At 55.2% G+C, this 18,880-nt stretch overlaps 2 protein-coding genes across 3 annotated transcripts in view; both read right to left on the bottom strand.

Moving 5' to 3' along the window:
• The window catches only part of COL7A1 (collagen type VII alpha 1 chain), a 31,117-nt gene extending 28,635 nt beyond the window's left edge, over nucleotides 1-2,482 (bottom strand). The window contains exons 1-6 of the mRNA XM_055277665.2: nucleotides 2,370-2,482; nucleotides 1,664-1,844; nucleotides 834-993; nucleotides 653-746; nucleotides 399-560; nucleotides 76-239 (exon numbers count right to left, since the gene is read on the bottom strand). Of these exons, the coding sequence (XP_055133640.2) occupies nucleotides 76-239; nucleotides 399-560; nucleotides 653-746; nucleotides 834-993; nucleotides 1,664-1,844; nucleotides 2,370-2,454 (846 nt within the window). The 5' untranslated portion in view covers nucleotides 2,455-2,482. The remainder of the gene's footprint in view (nucleotides 1-75; nucleotides 240-398; nucleotides 561-652; nucleotides 747-833; nucleotides 994-1,663; nucleotides 1,845-2,369) is intronic.
• A 3,837-nt stretch (nucleotides 2,483-6,319) lies between these two features.
• UQCRC1 (ubiquinol-cytochrome c reductase core protein 1) lies at nucleotides 6,320-17,365 on the bottom strand. Of its 2 annotated transcripts, XM_055278097.2 has the most exons (13): nucleotides 17,201-17,365; nucleotides 16,811-16,951; nucleotides 13,407-13,493; nucleotides 11,963-12,092; nucleotides 11,545-11,743; nucleotides 10,871-10,950; nucleotides 8,661-8,776; nucleotides 8,283-8,426; nucleotides 7,988-8,148; nucleotides 7,782-7,867; nucleotides 7,373-7,461; nucleotides 6,948-7,023; nucleotides 6,320-6,505 (listed from the first exon to the last, which is right to left on the bottom strand). In XM_055278097.2, exons 1-13 carry the CDS (start codon nucleotides 17,267-17,269, stop codon nucleotides 6,441-6,443), a joined length of 1,443 nt encoding a protein of 480 aa, XP_055134072.1. In that variant the 5' UTR covers nucleotides 17,270-17,365; the 3' UTR covers nucleotides 6,320-6,440. The 2 variants fall into 2 exon arrangements, with proteins under 2 accessions (XP_055134072.1, XP_063466079.1); XM_063610009.1 differs by having other exon boundaries at nucleotides 6,320-7,023; nucleotides 17,201-17,345.
• Between the last annotated feature and the right edge of the window lie 1,515 nt (nucleotides 17,366-18,880).

Raw genomic sequence — 18,880 nt, 5'->3', positions numbered from 1 at the left:
CTGCCCAGGGCCAGAGGTCACTTTATCTTGCCCAGCCAAGTCCCTAGCCCCCATCTATCACTCCTGACATCCTACCTCCTGCCGCTCGCTCGGCAGTGGCTGTCCCAGCCCCGTCAGAGGAGTGTACTGGACCTTGTAGCCAGTCACAGGGCCACTGGCCGCTGTCCACTGTACTCTCAAGGATTGGCTGCTTGGCTCAGACAGCACCAGGTCTCGTGGAGCAGAGGTCGAGTCATCCGCTGGGAATGCGGGATCAGGAGATCAGGCAGGAAGATTGGGGTGGGCATGTATGGTGCAGAGTTGGAGTCGGGGCCAAGAGCACATAGGATGGAATCCCCAAGTGGGGGATGGGGTCCGGGGTCTAGATCAGGGTATACACCATGTGGGCAGGAACTCACGAGGCCGGGTCACAGGCACGCCACCAGCAGTCGTACACACTCTCCGGGAAACGAGGGGCAGTAGTGTCCTCAAGATGCTGAAGTCGTTGACGAAGAAGAAGAAGTCACTGGTGGGCTGTGAGGCAACTCGCTTCAGCTCCTCAGGGTCGGCATTCTTGATCCCTGAAGTGACGACCAATCAGGAATCAGTCACCCACATGGTCTCTGACTGCCCCCACCCCCCAGCTGACCTGTCACCCCTGCTCAGTCCTTACCCACAGCAAATAGCTTGACCCCCTGCCCCTTCAGCCTTTGGGCAGCTGTGTCCACCAGGTCCTGGGACTTCCCATCTGTGATCAGGATGCAGACCTGGGACAGGTGCAAGGGTCAAATCATGGTTCCCCTGGACACTTCATTTGAGGTCATCTTGGGAGGCATGGTAGGGGTAGGGATCACCTTGGGGATGCCAGGTCGGGCCAGCTGGGGCAGGAAGACACGGTCAGCCACATGGAGAATCGCAGCCCCTGTGCGAGTGTTGCCCCCCTTGTAGCTGAGCTCACGGATGGCGCGGATCACATCACCCCCAGAGCCAAGTGCATCCAGGCCGAACTCTGTCCTGTTGGAGGGTAGGGGTGGCAACAGGCTAGGACTCAGGATCTCTTCTGGCCCTGGCCTTGAGGAGGCCTGTAGGGTGAGGGTTATGGGTATCAGGCTCTCATGAGGGGTGCCTTCGTTCTGTCATTCTCCACACCCACTTGCCTCTGGAACCCCCAGGTTAACAAACTCCCCAGGAGCTCCTTTATGCACCATCTGCAGCTGGGCCTGGGCAGACCTGAAGGAGCCCTTAGGGGCTCACAGTCTGTGGGGAACAAGATGCTGCTTAATTAAATAATTGCATGAGGAGGGGTCCAGATGTAGGAAAGTGGATGCTGGCCAGATGGAGCACCTCTGGTGAACGGCTGCAGGGGTTAGGGGGCTAGAACATGGAGAATCCAACAGGCATGGGGGCCCCCTCCTGGGCTCCCCATCTCCAGATCAGAAAACACAGCCTCACTGTCTTGCACCTTCCTGTCTTGCAATAGCCTGGAGGTGCTTCAGGGCACGAAGGTTCTACCTAGGGAATCCTTACCTCTGTCTCCAGAGGAGGTCCTGGCTAAGGGGTCTCTAGGTTCCCCAAAACTTGTTTCTGGAAAGACCCGGCCTGGGGTTTCTGGGGTCTCCTCTCTCTCTGGGGAAGGGGTCTTGGTCGGATCTCGTGGTCCCCAGCCCCCAGGGCCACTACTCACCGTGGGTCATCGCTGTACTGCACTGTGGCAAAGCGCACACCCTGTGCACTGACTGCTCCAGAGAAAGGCAGCACCAGCCCTTCGAGAAAGCTGCGGACCTCGCGGAAATTGCTGCGGCCAATGGATGAGGAGCCGTCCAGTAAGAACACGATGTCAGCGGCGTAAAGGCGCGTGCAGGTCACTGGGGTGGGCAGGAGAGATCAGGGCCTCTTCTGGGAGGCCAACCACCCGCCTTCCCGCACGGTGGCCTCCCTGGGACTTGGGATGGTGGGGAGAGTAGGCCTCATCTTAGGCAAACCAGGGCCGAGTCGGCCTGAGCCTGGGGGCCTTGGAGGGAGTCGAGCTCGGTGGGTCCCAGAGCAGACTCCTGCGGAGGGTTGGGGTGTGCGCAGGAGGGAGAGTCGCCGGCACGGGTGTGGACTTGGGACTGAGGTCAGCCTCTAGGGGCCGGCGCGGATTGGCATAAGGCAGGGGACCCCGCACGTATCCAGGGAGCCAGAATTTGGGTCGGAACAGGATACGAGGCGGTTTAGGGAACCCAGCACCGACCGCGGAGGGTTCGGGGAGTCCCAGAATTAGGAGGAATCCGCGGGGCGTCGTGGAGTTGGCTGGGTTGTGGGCGGGGGGTGTTGGGGATGAAGGCCGGGTGGAGCGGAGGGTGGCACGGTGCAGTGCCCCGGGCCGGGTCCTCCTTTGGGGTGCCCACCTCTCTCCCTGTGCTGGGCTCGCACTCGGGGCGCCCCTGCCAGGATCCCGGCGCAGAGCACGGCCACCAGAAGCCGCAGCCTCATCCTAGGCAGTAAAAGCCGTCAGCTAGGACCCCCGCCTCTGTCCCTTGCTCCCCCGCGGCCTTGGCAGGTCCGAACCCAGCGCCCCTCCAGCCCGAGTCCTGGTCTTGCCTGCGCGTCCGCCCGCTCCCGCCGCCGCCGCTGCAGTCCCGCCGGCAGAGCAGAGAAAAGTCCCTGATCTCGGGGGGCGGAGCGGCAGGCGGGGACCCAGGCACCCGCCCTCACTCATATCCCAGAGAGGTCGCCGCCCCCCCCACCCCTCCCCCAGACAAACGATATGACGCACTTAACTATAAACCCCCCGACCCCCAGTGGCTTCTGGGAATTTCCCAGAAGGTTCTCCATGGGCAGATGCTGAGGGAGTACCCCCAACTCCATCTAAGGTCACAGGTCTTGGCTGCTTTAGGTCAATCACAGTGACCAGGCTGAGGAGTGGACAGGTTCCTGCAGAGCCACAAGGCAGCAGCGCCGTGGGGGTGGGGGCTGCAGTTGAGGATGACTCACCCCCAATCTGGTGGGGGTGCCCAGACAAGCCCTTAGGCCATGGGTCCCGCCGGCCACTCCTGTGATTCAGCCATCTGTCTGGTGGGCCTCCTGGGCCCCACCCCAATCTCCTTGACAGGCGAGAAGCCCTGGCAAACGAGTGACTCTGGGCCGGTCTTAGGGAAACCAAGGTCCCCTTGGCCTGGATCCAAGTAACTCACCCCCTCTTTGCAGGGGATAGGCCGGAAGGAGGAGAGAACCTGTGTCATGCTTATGCATACATCCCAGTGTCCCACACCCCCTACCATGTCACAGGCAGATGCAATCCAGCTGTGCCTACAGGGAGGGGGCCGCCCATCTGTGGAGGGCGGGACCACCCACAGTGACAGCTCATCTCTCAGGAATCCAGCCCTCCATGCCCCAGGCCAGGTCCCCCTACCTAATGTCCTCACCCACAGGCACCCCCTCCTTCCATCTACTTTTCTTATAGGTCCCTGCCACCCATCTCCCCCACCAGGCCGAGGTCCCCTTGGGCCCCTTCCTCCTTTCCTCACTGCCCTCATGGTACCTGTAGCTTCCAGCTTCATAACTGTCCCCTACCTTACCCCTCTCCCCTTACCCAGGCTGACTTCACATCCTCCCCCAGCTTGGCTTCTGAGGCTGTGGACAGTCCCCCAACACACACCAGGCCAGGGCCACTGTCCCAAGGAGGCGGGGCTTTGTATATGCATATCTCTTCATTAGATGGGTGACACTAAGGTAGAGAGGCACCACTAAGAAGGGCAGGCCCCCATCTGGGTCCCGCTTCCCCTTTTTTTCTTGCTAATCCTGAATAACTCTGGGCAGCCCAGAAAGCACATCTATACTCACCAAGGCTGCTGGGCCCCTTCTAATATGCCCGACCCCACAGCCTCCCCTGGGATCCACAGGGAGATATGGGGACAGCACTGGCTGGACTCCTCCACAGCCCGAGGACTCTGGTGTGGCCAGAGCTGAAGGCAGTGAAGACCATCCATGCTGCTGGCTTTCCTATTGCCCAAGGAAGGCTGGGGCTATCCCTTATTACTGACCCCCCAAACTATCCTGGGGCACAGTGCTGAACCCATGGGGCCTAGAACCTTATTCCAAGGTCAGGGTCTCCTCAGCCATGTTCCAGGACCCCCCATCCCTACAAGGTGTGCTCCAGGTGAGGGCTGCAGAGAACCAGGTATGTTCTCATCACACAGGCAGCCCCTTCCCCCTAAGACTGTCATCTCCTCCCGCACAGCCAGGGCGGGCGAGAGCAGGCCAGTGGCACAGACAGTACGGTACAGACATATGTGCACACGTGGGCCAGTCTTAGGGGAGAAAGGAGGCCCAGCTGGGAGGGTGGGTGCTCAGGCAAACCTCATCAGAATTGAGGTGCCCCCAAAAGGACAGGCTGCTGTGAGAGGGTCTCTCAAAGGGTGCTGGGAGAGGCTGTTGAGAAGGTAGGAGTAAGGTTGGAATGACTCCATGTCTGGAGCTCCTATGAGGCTCATGAGCAGGAGTGTGGCCCTCTGAGGCCCCAGCTCTGGCCTCCTGGGAGGCACACAGTCTAGGGCACAGCCCCAGAGGCCAGTGCCTACCTGCAACCCCATCAGGGCGATAGAGCCCCCAGAGCACATACTTCTCCCTCCTAAGCTTCCCTGAACATTTCCTTCCCTGGCTTCAGTCACTACCTCACCCCATCTGTTTCCAACCAGGGCCCCTTTATCAGGTCCCAGCCCCACACATCCCACTGTACCCTGGACACCACCAAACTCCTCACTGGACTATGGAAGATTACCCTCCTCCAACCCACTCCTGCCCCCGAGTCTCCCAGCCCTGCTGGGAATGTAGTCCTCTTTGTCCCCTACAGCTGGCTCCAGTTCTTGTGTGGCCATGACCTCTGTTCTGCCACAGCACAGCTCACCAGGACTGATACAGAAATATGGCCGGAGAGTCCCCATGCTGAATGTCAACTCTGACCAAGTCACTTCTCTTCACAATAACCTCCAACGCACTTCCCCAGCATGGCTCCAGGGTAAAGACCAGAGTCCCTGGCTTGGTAACCAAAGTCCCTTAGAACCAGACTACTCCCAGCAACTCAAGCTCTTGTGTCCAGCACACCTGTAGCCTCTAAGGGCCAGGCTGGGCTTGGAAATGAAGCCCTATCCTCCAGGAGCTCAAACTTGGCAACAGACTTGGCACTTGTTCCCCTGCCTGGGTGTTGCACCTCCACGAGCACCCAGGGTTGGGCCCGTCAGGGTTCTGCGCTGCCCAGCATCTTCTCTCCAGCCGTTCACAAAGTAGAATGATCTGCGCAATGCCCCAGTCCCGGGCCGTAGAAGGTGCTTAACAAATGTCTCCGAATTGGCAACGTATGGCAACCAATGGTGAGGGAAAGGCAGTGGGGCAGGGTGAGAGTGATAGAAGGGTTCCTTGGGCTACTTCCAAGCTAGGATGCCAGGGGGACTTCTAAACAGCCCTCTTCTAAATGACCTTGTCCCAGCACCCTGCTTGTGACTGCCAGACAGCGACTTCCTCAAAGGAAAATTGGGCCCCTCGCTTTCAACTTCCCCCTGGGATCCCAGAGAACCTGACTGTGGAAGCACTGGGGGGTGCAGGAGGAGCAGCCTACCTGCCCACCCACCGTGGGGACCAGAGCCCAAAGAGATAACAGAGGGACTAGGTAGCTAAGAGCTGTACCGGGTCCTGGCTGCCTCAGGAAAATGGGGAGGGGATTGTCAGGCCAGCAGCTCTGGACTTGCCTGGGACAGATGTAGTCGAGGGAGGGGGCTCGGGCCCCACTGAGCTCAGGGCTATTCTTGGAGCCTGAGTCAGCGGAGGCAAAGGATTCCTGCCCTGCTTGTCCAGGCAGCAGTTAGAAACCAAATAGGAACACTATGCCCCAGGCTATCCTCCTCCCAGAATCCAGAGTAAACACACACAAGAGGCATCCTTGGAGACACCCCTTGGCCCCTTCTGGTCCACCTCAGCAAACCAGGGACCAACCACCAGGGGGTGACTCGGCACAAGGTCCACAGTGAGGGGTTTCCCACCTGAGCCTGCAGGGATTCCAGGGTGGGACTCCTACAGGGGCAAAGGCTGGGTTTACACTTCCTATGGACTCCCACAGCCCACTCTTGGGACCGGCTGGCTGAGGAACTCCCCTAAGTGGCTGAGTGGAAACATCTGGGCTCAGCTCCCTGTAGGCATCAAAGACTTCCGGCCTCTGCTGAAGCCCCCACGCTTGCCCCTGGCTGAGGACACATCAGCCTGTGGGAAGGCAGGAGGATCCAGGAGCCACAGAACTAGAGGGAAGTCCTTGCTCCCCATCTACCGCCCCATGGACTCCCGCCAATGCCAAAAGAGGGATGACACATTTCTCAGCAGAGGATTTTATTGGTCACCTGTGGCACAGGTTAGAGGAGCCGGAGTGCTGTGTTTGTGGTAGGGGGACCACAAACCCTGGTCCCGCCCTCTTGCTTACACAGGCTTCCCGCCTAGAAGCGCAGCCAGAACATGCCGCTACGGATCCGGTTGTAGTCTGGGAGCTGCTCAATGGGGCCTGTGGGGATAGGGTGGAGCGTCAGGGTGGGGTACCTGGCCTGCCCAGGGACACCTGGCCCTGTGCCGCACCCAGCTCAGAGATGCTGCCCAGAGCAGCACAAGACAGGCTTTGAGTGGAAAGAGGGAAGAGAACATTCCCCCAGGGGTGCTGAGCCTGTCCCTTCATGTTCTGGCCCTTGAAGCCCCACCCCACATGGAGGTGCCCGTTACCTGATGGTTGCAGGGTATTGATGAAGGCACCTTGGCAGGCTGTCAAGGAACTGCCGGGACAGGTTTTCTGAGCAAGAACTCCCTGGCAGCCAGGGGACTGGGGAGAGCTGCTTGGGGCCTTAACTGGCTGCTCTGTAAGCTGAGCAGCAGCACGGGAGCAGAGGTGGAAGGGGAGGCCAAGAGAATGGCCTGAGGAAATAAACAAAGAGCAGACCCCGTAGGCCACTTGCCGTATCCAGCCACTGCTGGGCACTGGTCATAGATGTACTTGGAGCAGATCTCACGCACCACACTGGCATCCACCTCCTGCAGGGTGAGGCAGAGGGCATTACTGGCTAACGGGCACCTGGCCACCTCAGCCAGTCAGCATCATCCAAGTAGCCGAGATCTCCCACAGGCAGCATGCAGCTGTCCCCAGCCCAAAAGGGAAAAGCGGAAGGGATCCCTGCTATAGACTTCCATGGGCCCCGCCCATCTCCACAGCCATCAGCACCTCTGCCCTGCCCTCCCACTATGCTACCCCTGCAGGTGACAACTGCCTAGGACACCAGGGATGCCTACAGGAGCAGGCTCCACTGTGCCAGGCCCCAACCCTACACCTCCCAGGTGTCTGCCAGGCCAAGACTCCAGAACCTCTCCCAGGGGCCCATGTTACCGCAATCCGGCTTTCCCATTCAGCGAGGGGGATGCGGCGGCCATAGGTCAGGAGGCTGCGTCCGATGTCCTCACACACAGGAGTAGTGCCTTTAAGGGCAAGGGAAGGCTCAGAGGTCCACCCAGCCCAATCCTGGGCCCACAAGTACACAATCTCCAGCCTCAGGTTGACAAGGACCTCCCTGATCTTGTGCTGATCACAGCCCTCTCTTCTGTGGTCACCTGTTATGGTAGCGATGGGCTGTGGACCTGTCCCACACCTGCCTGCATCTCCAAGGGTGGGGTGATGGGGCACAGCGTGGTCTTCAAAGTTTTCCTTTCTAACCTTGGTTAGTTAGGAGTGGTGGCTACCTTGGGGCTGTCACTGGCAAGATGCACTCTACCCCTCCCCGCTGAGCTGTAGAACTCACCATCCAGATGAGATACCAGGGCATTTCTGAGGATGTTTTTGCCCCGGGCCACCTCACTCTCCGTGGCACTGGTACACAGGCGCATCCTAAAGTGGGGGGTGGCGGGGGTGGGTGGTGTTCATTCTGAGTCAACGTGTTGTCTCTCAACCTCCCACTGTGCTGGTTAAAGCCGCCATCCCATCTAGCAGTACCAGGCTGCCACTTACCACTGCCCTTGCAGGACGAACATCATGTCATCGATTTTCATTCGGTCACAGACAAAGTGTGCACCCAGCAAGCCCGTCTCTGCATAGCAGATGCTGAAGGTCTGGAAACTCTGGCATAGCTTGCTGGCCACGGCACCTGAAGCCAGTGGGCTGGACAGGTGCTGCCAGGTGGATAGGTGGTCAGCATCCACCCTCTTGTCTTCAACCCACACTGTGACCCCCACACACAGGAGCACACAGCCCCAACACCCTCTCTTCCCTGAAGGCGAGGTCCCATGCTCGCTCTGGCACTTACCACGCCACCACCATAAGTGCAGTCATAGTGGCCGATGATGGCATTGGCCACTTGCAAGGCCACATTGTCCGGGCTGGCCCAGCCAGGACCCTCTACCGCAATGGCCACGTGGGCAAAAGGTAGAGCATCGTCACGGTGGCGAATCTGAAACAGTATATGACGAGGCTGAGGGACAGCCAGACTGCCGGGGGAACAGAAAAGGTGGCAGGTGTAGGTAGAGGTGTATGTGTGTGTGAACATGTGTGCCTGTGATGCAGCAGCCACAGAACCCCTTCCCAACTGCTGAGGTATCTCTGGAGTCACCAGGATAACCATGCACATGGGGGTCCTCCCACAGGCCCCCAGCTGAGCACTACTCCTGCCCAACAGGCAGCACACCTCACTGCCAGTGAAGCGGCATGGAGTAAGAGTGGGCACAGCGTCCTCTGCGTACGTCCACGGGATGCCACCGAGGTACTTCTGGGCGAGGTCTAACAGTTGCTGGTGCTCCACTCCTGCTGAGACAGACAGTGGCATTACTGACCAGCCAGGGCCCAAGGCACAAGGTGGGGCAATTCACAGACAGGTGGAGGACCCCCATGTCCTGTCTTAGTGGGAGAAACCAGGAGTATGTGACATTAGAACAGGGTGAGGAAAGAAGGTCCTCCTAAGACAGACCCTGCCTTGTGGACAGGACAGGCACCTCAGGGCCAAATAGCTCCCATGGCCTCAATTCCAGGAGAGAAGCAGCGCTCAGAGCTTCAAAAATGGGCTGCCATGTGATGCAAGTGTGGGTTCTCACTTGAGAAGATGGAATGCATCCACCTACATCAAGGACAAGACTGGTACTCCTGGGCACAAAGCCACCTGGCCTGCCTTTTCCCTCTACTCTCCCTCAAGTATTTCTGGCTGCTGGCCCTGCAGGGGGTGTCAAGTGATGGGGCAGAAAGAGGTGCTATTACAGGGCCATGATTAGCTCTTTGGTCCCCTGAGAGCTGGGGACATTTGCAAATAACGTTACAAACGTATACCCTAGGACTCCTTGGATCTTGCCTCCTCACCTCCACAAGAGGAGGGCTCTGTGGTGCCACCAGTTGCATTGGCCTTTTTTTTTTTTTTTTTGAGATGGAGTCTCGCTCTGTTGCCCAGGCTGGAGCCCAGTGGCACGATCTCAGCTCACTGCAAGCTCCACCTCCTGGGTTCACGCCATTCTCCTGCCTCAGCCTCCCGAGTAGCTGGGACTATAGGTGCCTGCCACCACGCCTGGCTAATTTTTTTGTATTTTCAGTAGAGATGGGGTTTCACTGTGTTAGCCACGATGGTCTCGATCTCCTGACCTTGTGATCCACCCGCCTCGGCCTCCCAAAGTGCTGAGATTACAGGCGTGAGCCACCGCGCCCAGCCTACGTTGGCCTTTTATTCCTTCCTTCCATGAGCTCAAGCCCTGCTAGTCTGACACACACGTCAGATCGCTCTTGTCCCCAGGTTCCCCAGCTCCAAAGCCCCCGGTCATGCTCTTCCTATTGGTCTTTTCCGCACACTCAGCCGCCAAGGTCATAAGCTGGGAAGCATTTTTTTTTTCTTTTGAGATGGAGTTTCACTCTGTTGCCCAGGCTGGAGTGCAGTGGTACAATCTCAGCTCACTGCAACCGCCGTCCCCCGGGTTGAAGCGATTCTCCTGCCTCAGCCTTCCAAGTAGCTGGGATTATAGGTGCCTGCCACCATGCCTGGCTAATTTTTGTATTTTTACTAGAGACAGGGTTTTGTCATGTTGGCTAGGCTGGTCTCGAACTCCTGACCTCAGGTGATTCACCCACCTCGGCCTTCCAAAGTGCTAGGATTACAGGCATGAGCCACCACACCCAGCCAAGATGGGAAGCACCTTGACCTCAGTTCCTTACCCATGTCCAGACCCCAAACAGGTTCCATCTATAAAACCACCTGGAGTCCATCTTCTGCTCCCCCTTGCTCCTGCCATCTCCTGCCCAGTCCCTGCCACAGCCCCTCTCTAGCCAGCCTGCCTGCACTGTGACCCCACACAGCAGCAGGGCAAACCTTAGACCATGACACTGCTCTTCCCCTGCGCTCAGTTCCCCACACCCCACCTAAGTAACACTCACCACCTTTCAGGCTTCTGTTCAAACTATAGGTGCTTTAAAAAGCCCCTCCCCCAACCTCCAACTCTGAGTCCCCAGTGAAATCTCCCCCACCCTTCTGTGCCTTCCTTTCAAGTCACTTCTTGGTCTGTTATCAGGCATGCATCAACACATAACTAATGCCTGGCTCTCCCAAGGGCAAGGCAACAAGGAACAAGGCCAGGGGCTTACATCCCCTACCAGCCCATGAACTCAGTATCCTAGGACCAGATGGGGCTAAGACAGACCTGTACCAGAGGGACAGCATCCTGTGTAACCAGTCCCAGTGGTGGCAGCAGGGTGGAATCCTATCCCACCTCAGAGGGCACAGGAGGAAGGTCATTCCCCTCAAGGTTAGGGTGGGAGCAGGGTCCCCTGGGGTGGAAGGTCCCCTATGGTAGGAACCAGGACCTTGGCTTTGATAACCAAGGCTGGGACCCCACTACCCAGGGCTTCAGTGAGTCCATCACTCACCTCCAGCTGCTGCCAGCACCATTCGAGGGGCCTTGTAATGAGTGCTGAGGTACTCGGTCAAGTCTGCACGAGACAGCTTCCTACAAGACATACGGCCGGTGTGTCAACACCTCTACCACACTGGAGTGAGTTGGGGTGCGTGCATGAATGGGACTGAGGAGGCAGACTAGGAGAGGCATGGTTTCTCTGAAGAGTGGGCCCTAGCACACCCCCCGACCCCTTTCCCCTATCTCTGCCACCCACCCCTCCAGGGCCTAGAGGGCAACCCTCGTCTGCCCTTGCCTCATGCCTGACCTCAGGACAGGCTCATAGTCTTCTCTCAGAAGGTGTGAGCCAACACTGTGGGACTCTCAAAGGGCAGCATCAAAGCTCCCGGAGCCATCCGCAAAGGAGACAAGAGACCACATGGAGGGGACACCCAGACACTTCGCCCTTGGACTGTCAGGACATGCACCAAAACATACCTTAAAACAAAGCCCAAAATTCAAGTGAAGCCCACAAAGCCATTAAAAAAGACTCACTGGACCACATGGATATAGAGACTGCCTCCAATTGCATAAACTCAGGAAAATAACCCCGACAAGACAGCTAGCCAACTAAAAATGTGACTTGGAAAGGGTCTGGCCAGGCCAGAATAGGACAAGCATCCCACCACAAGGCCAGCCAACTCTCACCTGACATTCTCACTGGGCCCTTCCACAGCTTGGGCGAGAGGTGTGCCCTGGAATGCTGTGGCATGCAGGTAGTTAAAGACTACATCTCTCATAGATGCGTCATTCTCCTGCATCTCCCGCAGGATCACATCACGTTCCTTCTCAATCTGTGAGTCTTCCAGACTACAGTTCTGCACAATGTCACCCAGGAGCTCCACAACTAGATGCAAGGAGGACATGTTTAGGTGCCAGGTGGATCACTGGAGATCAATGACAGCACAAAATCCCCAGGCCTGGCATCTCCTGCTGCCCACCCCTAGTTGCCCAGCTGCAAAGCCATACACTAAGGGTAATATGATTCTGTGGTCAGCCAGGGGCTCCTGGGTAGCTGTCCGCTGCTCCCCTGCCCTCTGTCCCCACCTCTTCCTCCAGGTGTTACCTTTCGGCAGATCCTTGGACAGTGCCTTGATGTAGTAAGCTGTGTGCTCCCGGGTGCTATAGGCATTAAGATGGGCCCCCATGCTCTCCACCTCCTTCTCTAGGGCACTGCCAGGCCGATTCTTTGTTCCCTGGAACCGGATAGCAACCAGAACAATCAGGAGCCACACGGGAGCCCAAGAACCCTGTCCTCAGAGGCTAAACACCCAGCAGGACCACTGGTCCACAGGTACCTCCCTCAGCATAGACTCTGGGGACACAGATCCCAGAGTCTGTTTGCCAAGCACTAAGCAGGCCTTGTGGTGACCAAAGCCATGGCATCATGCACCAACAGAATGGAGATAGCCAGGGCCAGGAATGAAGGGCATGGCCAGAGCAAGTGTTGCCTAAAGCTCCTGTAACAGCTTACCAACGAGCAGTGGGGTCATTACCAGTACACCCCCAACCTCCTTATTGACAGCCATGGTCAGGTAAGCCCACACCTGTGTCCAAGTGACAGAACCCACTCCTCCCATGCCATTCCCATGACTGTATGTGTTTGTGAATACATGCTAGTGGCCTCTGTGGGACCCAATCCTAGTCCTGTGTGTGGAGAACAGTGGTGCTATCTCTTGGTGTGCACACACACGTTAATTCCGCACACAGACCTGTGACACTGCAGCTGGCTAGGTTGCCTATTATGGCTCCATGGCCCTGTCTACCCCATAATCCTTCTCCATGTTTTTCATTCCTTTAAAAAACATGGGTCTGGCCAGGGGCGGTGGCTCACGCTTGTCATCCCAGCACTTTGGGAGGCCGAGGCGGGCGGATCACGAGGTCAGGAGATCAAGACCACGGTGAAACCCCGTCTCTACTAAAAATACAAAAAAATTAGCCGGGCGTGGTGGCGGGCGCCTGTAGTCCCAGCTACTCGGAGAGACTGAGGCAGGAGAATGGTGTGAACCCAGGAGGCGGGGCTTACAGTGAGCAGAGATTGCGCCACTGCACTCCAGCCTGGGCGACAGAGCGAGACTCTGTCTCAAAAAAAAAAAAAAACCATGGGTCTTTACAACCAAGGGATGCCCAGGTATTCCGCCAGAGCAGAACATTTCATAAGCAAGCATGCATGCCCATGTCTGTGGGTTTGTTAAAATGCACGTGCATATCTATGTGTGTTCCACAGGTCTCCTGTATGAATGCACATAACACAGGCCTGGCTTCTCTGGTGAAAAGTGGGGCTCCTGTGGTTCCTTGGGTCTTCTTGGCTCTGAGGGCCTCATGCAGGGGCTCATCAGATATGTGCCCACTCAGGAGAGGTTAAGCTCACGTGGCTTCTTTTAGGAAGGCCAGCCAGACATCAGCCCCACAACTGAGGCCCATAATCAGGCTAATTTTTCTGACCTTCGTCCTCAGGAGGCACAACAGGCAGCCCTAAGCCCAGAGGAGACAGACTTTAAGAGCCTCACCTTGAAAGCCAGATGCTCCAAAAAGTAGCCTGCCCCATTATTCTTCTCAGTCTCAAAACGGCTGCCAACATCAATCCACACTCCCACCTGGACAAGAAGCCACCAACAAAGGTTACAAACCAACCACTCCCCAGCCCCCTACTCACACCCCACCCTGAGTGACTCAGTACAAGCCCCAGGCAGGGACTCATGAATCCTGGAGTCAGGGAGAGCTGCCCCAGCAGGACCCCTGTGCTTGGAGACACAGTCATGCCTGGGAAACAGAGGGCCAGCCGAATGACTAGTCACACCGCATCACTGCTCTCCTGATTGGCTATCAAGGACCCCCAGGGACACTTCTAACTGTGCACATTTACCTGGTCTCACCAGCATACAAAATCCTTAAATTCACTCTCACTTTTCAGTTAATTATTTGTTTTTGTCTAAGCATACAACATATCATTTGCAAACAACAACTTATTTTTTCCTTTCTAAAAATTACATGCTGCCTTTGTTCTGGCAATGATTTTATCCTTTCATCACTAAGGAAGGGACTATTGGTTTAGACTGTATATTTTATCACACTAAATACTGCTCCTAAAATACCTTTTTTGTTGTTGTTTTTAATCAGCTCTGGACACCAAACACAGTGTTGCCCTGGCACCCAAAAAGATAATATTAATTTTCTTGACAGCCTCCTGGTTGCTGTGAAACACGCACCACAGGCCGGGCACGGTGGCTCATACCTGTAATCCCAGCACTTTGGGAGGCCGAGGCAGGTGGATCACGAGGTCAGGAGTTTGAGACCAGCCTGGCCAATATGGTGAAACCCTGTCTCTACTAAAAATACAAAAATTAGCCAGGTGTGGTGGCACGTGCCTGTAGTCCCAGCTACTTGGGAGGCTGAGGCAGAAGAATTGCTTGAACCCAGGAGGCAGAGGATGTAGTGAGCCAAAATCATGCCACTGCACTCCAACCTGGGTGACAGAGAGAGACTCCGTCTCAAAAAAAAAAAAAAAAAAAAATGAAAAACAAACAATACCACTCACCCTACTTGGTCACATGGTCTAATCTTTTAATTTACTATTTGTCCATAGCTGATTTAAGTTTTTCACATCTACTTTCCTAAGATACTTTTTTTTTTTTTGACATGGAGTCTCACTCTGTCACGAGACTGGAGTGCAGTGGTGTGATGTCGGCTCACTCAACCTCTGCTTCCTGGGTTCAAGTGATTCTCCCGCCTCAGCCTCCTGAGTAGCTGGAACTACAGGCGTGCACCACCACGCCCAGCTAATTTTTGTTTTTGTGTGTGTGTGTGTGCTTTTTGATACGGAGTCTCACTCTGTCACCCAGGCTGCAGTGCAGTGGCACGATCTTGGCTCACTGCAAGCTCTGCCTCCCAGGTTCACAGCATTCTCCTGCCTCAGCCTCTCCGAGTAGCTGGGACTACAGGCACCCGCCACCACGCCCGGCTAATTTTTTGTATTTTTAGTAGAGACGGGGTTTCACCGTGCTAGCCAGGATGGTCTCAATCTCCTGACCTTGTGATTCGCCCGCCTCAGCCTCCCAAAGTGCTGGGATTACAGGTGTGAGCCACCGCACCCAGCCTAATTTTTGTATTTTCAGTAGAGGTGGGGTTTCACCAAGTTGGCCAGGATGGTCTCAATCTCTTGACCTCGTGATCCGCCTGCCTCGGTCTCCCAAAGTGCTGGGATTACAGGCGTGAGCCACTGCACTCAGCCAAGACTTTTTTTTATTGTATAAATTTATGGGGTACAAGCACAATTTTTAGAAATTTCTATCCAAACCTGAAACTCCATTTTTTTTTTTTTTTTAAAGACAGAGGACCTTGCTCTGTCACCCAGGCACAGTGACATAATCATGGCTCACTGCAACCTCTCATTCCTGGGCTCAATCGATCCTCCTGCTTTGGCCTCTCAAAGCCCTGGAATTACTGGTGTAAGCCACTGTGCCCCACCCACAAGTGTGATGTCATTACACACACAGAATGCACAAGTAGTCAAATCAGGGCTTCTGAATTATCCATCACCAGAATAACACACCTTGTACCCATTAAGTAATTTCTTTTTCTTTTTTTTTTGAGATGGACTCTCACTCTGTCACCCAGGCTGGAGTGCAGTGGCTCGATCTCGGCTCACTGCAATCTCTGCCTCCCGGGTTCAAGCGATTCTCTTGCCTCAGTCTCCCCAAGAGCTGGGATTACAGGCGTGTGCTGCCATGCATGGCTAATTTTTGTATTTTTAGTAGAGATGGAGCTTCACTATGTTTGTCAGGCAGGTCTTGAACTCCTGACCTCAGGTGACCCGCCTGCCTTGGTCTCCCAAAGTGCTGAGATTACAGGTGTGAGCCTCCAGGCCCGGACTCATTAAGTAGTTTCTCATCATCCACCCCTTCATCCTTCCAAGTCTTCACTGTCCATCATTCCACTCTCTACATCTGTATGTACATATTTTTTAGCTCCCACTGATAAGTGAGAACATGTGATATTTGCTTTCCTAAGAGATGTCAATGCATATACCATATATCACACAATCTTAGATGAACATGTATTTCACATCTAACATCTTCGAATGCAAGAGACATTTTACAATCTATAGTATCCCTTGATTAATTGGCAAGATTCTTAAGATTCTTTCTCTAGCACTGGAGCACAGAGGGCTCCTTATAATCTAGCACATTTTAGAGCTCATGTAATATAGCATTCTTTACTACAACAGGTGACATATAACAAGGAAGTTGCAGGCCACCTTTTCCTATGCTTAGTAACAATTTAAATCGCAGGACATTGTTTCTGGAAAACTAAAAGGATGTGCCAATAAAAACATCTGGCCCTGGAGCTGGGGGCTGAAGGGAGGAGGAGATAATTATTTCTTGGGAATCTTCTCACCTACTCATATACCTATCTGTGAATCAAGATTTCTATCCTTGAGTTAATTTTGAGAATTTGTATTTTTTGGAAAATCACACATTTCGTTGTACTGTTAAAATGCATTTCTTCCTAAAATGCATTTCTGGTCTAGCCTGGAAATTATGACCTTGGACAGTGAAGGCTGACAGATCTGGACCCCTGCAAGTCACCTAAGGTGTCTGAATCCCATTTTCCGCATTGTAAGAGGAGACATGATCACTTCCCTTATATGGGCTCCTTAACAAAAGGCTGGAAAAGAATTTGGCCGCCTACTTGACGGCATTATATGCTAAATAACGTTGGCTTATAGTGAAGATTGTCCCGTGAAGCCAAGGCGTGGCTAGGGTGGGGAATGGGGCCATTCTCGGGGTGAGTGGTCCTGAGTCCGAACCCAAACCATAAACGGGAAGACTCGAGCCCAAGGTCACACCCCAACCAGGGAAAACACAGCAGGCCCAATCTGGAGGCCCTCTCCCCAAAAGCGTCCCCAACTCACCGTGCAAGTGGGCTGAGAGGACTGCTCGGAGGCCACACGCAGGCCGTTGTCCAGCAGGCTAACCTGGGTCTCCGGCACGAATTGGAGCGCCTGAGCGAAGGTTGCCGTACTCCGCAAGGCTGGCGTCCGCAGCAGGGACGGCTGCGGAAGGGAACAGCTGCGAGTGAGGACTCGGTTGGGGGATCGCTCCCCACCTCCCAGGTCCTCAGAGGACCCCCGTCCCCGCCCCTAGGCAAGCGGCGAGATACCTTTCCCGGTCCTCCGCCGTGACCTTCCCACGGCCCTGACCCCGCGTCCTCCCCACCTCGACCTGCCACTGCTAACAGCCCACACCCGTCCGCTTCCCGAAGCCCTGTCCCCTGAAGCCCCGCGCTCTCGCCACCACCTCACCGAGCGGCGGGCGCGCAATAGCACTTGTGCCCCGGCGGTAGCGGCCCGACAAACCATGGACGCCGCCATCTTCCAGCTGCAGGCGGCCCTGTTGCACCGCGCAAGCGTAGAGTGGGCGCGTTGGCGGTCGCCCCGCAGGCGCAGTACAGTAGAGTTGGCGCTCGGCTGCCTCCTGGCGGGAGCCGGGACAGTCTTTTGTGCTGGCCTGGCTTTGGCTGGCTGGCCCTGACCGCGCTGCCGCCCGTCCCTGCGCACATCAGTCCACCTGCGGTCCATCAGCCCGAGCAGGTCCGCCTCCCCATTCCACGCGTGGAAGTCAGAGTGCACTATGTTTCTCACCAGCCGCGCCGCGTACTCTGAGTAGAGGTCTGGCGGGCGGGGAGTTGCAGCCACAGCGTGTCCGCAGGTTCGAGCCCAGGGCTAAAGTACCAGCGTGGAAACTTACCTGAGACCGCAAGGCGGTGCTGAAAGTCAGTATTTTTTCTCTTTATTTATTTATTTTTTATTTTCTGAGACAGGGTCTCGCTCTGTCGCCCAGGCTGGAGTGCAGTGGCGCGATCTCGGCTCACTGCAACCTCGGCCTCCCGGCTTCAAGCGATTCTCTTGCCTCAGCCTCCCGAGTAGCTGGGATTATGCCCGGTAATTTTTGTTTCTTTAGAAGAGACAAGGTTTCTCCATGTTGGCCAGTTTTGCGCCCTGCCAGTTTTCTCTGTAAAAGAACTAAGTAGAGGCCGGGAGCGGTGGCTCACGCCCGTAATCCCAACACTTTGGGAGGCTGAGGCAGGTGGATCACTTAAGGCCAGGAGTTCGAGACCAGCCTGGCCAACATAGTGAAACCTTTTCTTTCCTGTAAGGGGAAAAAGAATTCTGGCTGGGTGCAGTGGCTCATGCCTGTAATCCCAGCACTTTGGGAGGCCGAGGCGGGCGGATCACCTGAGGTCAGGAATTTGAGACCAGCCTGACCGACATGGAGAAACCCCGTCTCTACTAAAAATACAAAAGTAGACGGGTGTGGTGGCACATGCCTGTAATCCTAGCTACTCAAGAGGCTGAGGCAGGAGAATCACTTGAACCCGGGAGGCGGAGGTTGCGGTGAGCCGAGATCGCTCCATTTCCAGCCTGGGCAACAAGAGCGAAACTCCATCTCAAAAAAAAAAAGAATTCTAAGGTATGCTTTGTTATGTCAACTAAAGTAAAAGAAATCAAGCATTTAAATATTTAAAGTTAGTTCTATTCAAAAGTCTTACCAAGAATTGCAATCCAGGAGAGCCTTTCAGGGAGTTTCTGCTAGACTGCTCCAAGCAGTGTTTCCGACAGTTCATACATTGGTGGTGGTGGCGGCTCTCCATGTGCTCAGAAATTACATCAAATGTGCTCAGAAGTTACATTAGAGCATAAATCTCATCAAGGTTTGGGTGCAAGAGTACATCTGTTTATAGGTCACAGAAGCATAATCATTAATCCTGTCAGACAGTATCTTAAGTACAGGAAGAGGCAAAGGCTAGAATCATTGCATTTTTTACCATGTTGGCCAGGCTGGTATCGAACTCCTGGCCTCGAGCAATCCACCCACCTCAGCCTTCCAAAGTGCTAGGATTACAGGGATGAGCCACCACGCCTTACCCAAAAACTACTCTTATACTTAAAATAAAACTATCTTTATAAAAATCATGCCAGGTG

This window comes from Symphalangus syndactylus, chromosome 1, assembly GCF_028878055.3.
Source record: "Symphalangus syndactylus isolate Jambi chromosome 1, NHGRI_mSymSyn1-v2.1_pri, whole genome shotgun sequence".
In the NCBI taxonomy this organism is placed as follows: domain Eukaryota; kingdom Metazoa; phylum Chordata; class Mammalia; order Primates; family Hylobatidae; genus Symphalangus; species Symphalangus syndactylus.
The sequence above is the reverse complement of the archived record's forward strand: the minus strand, read 5'-3'. Positions and strand labels throughout refer to the sequence as shown.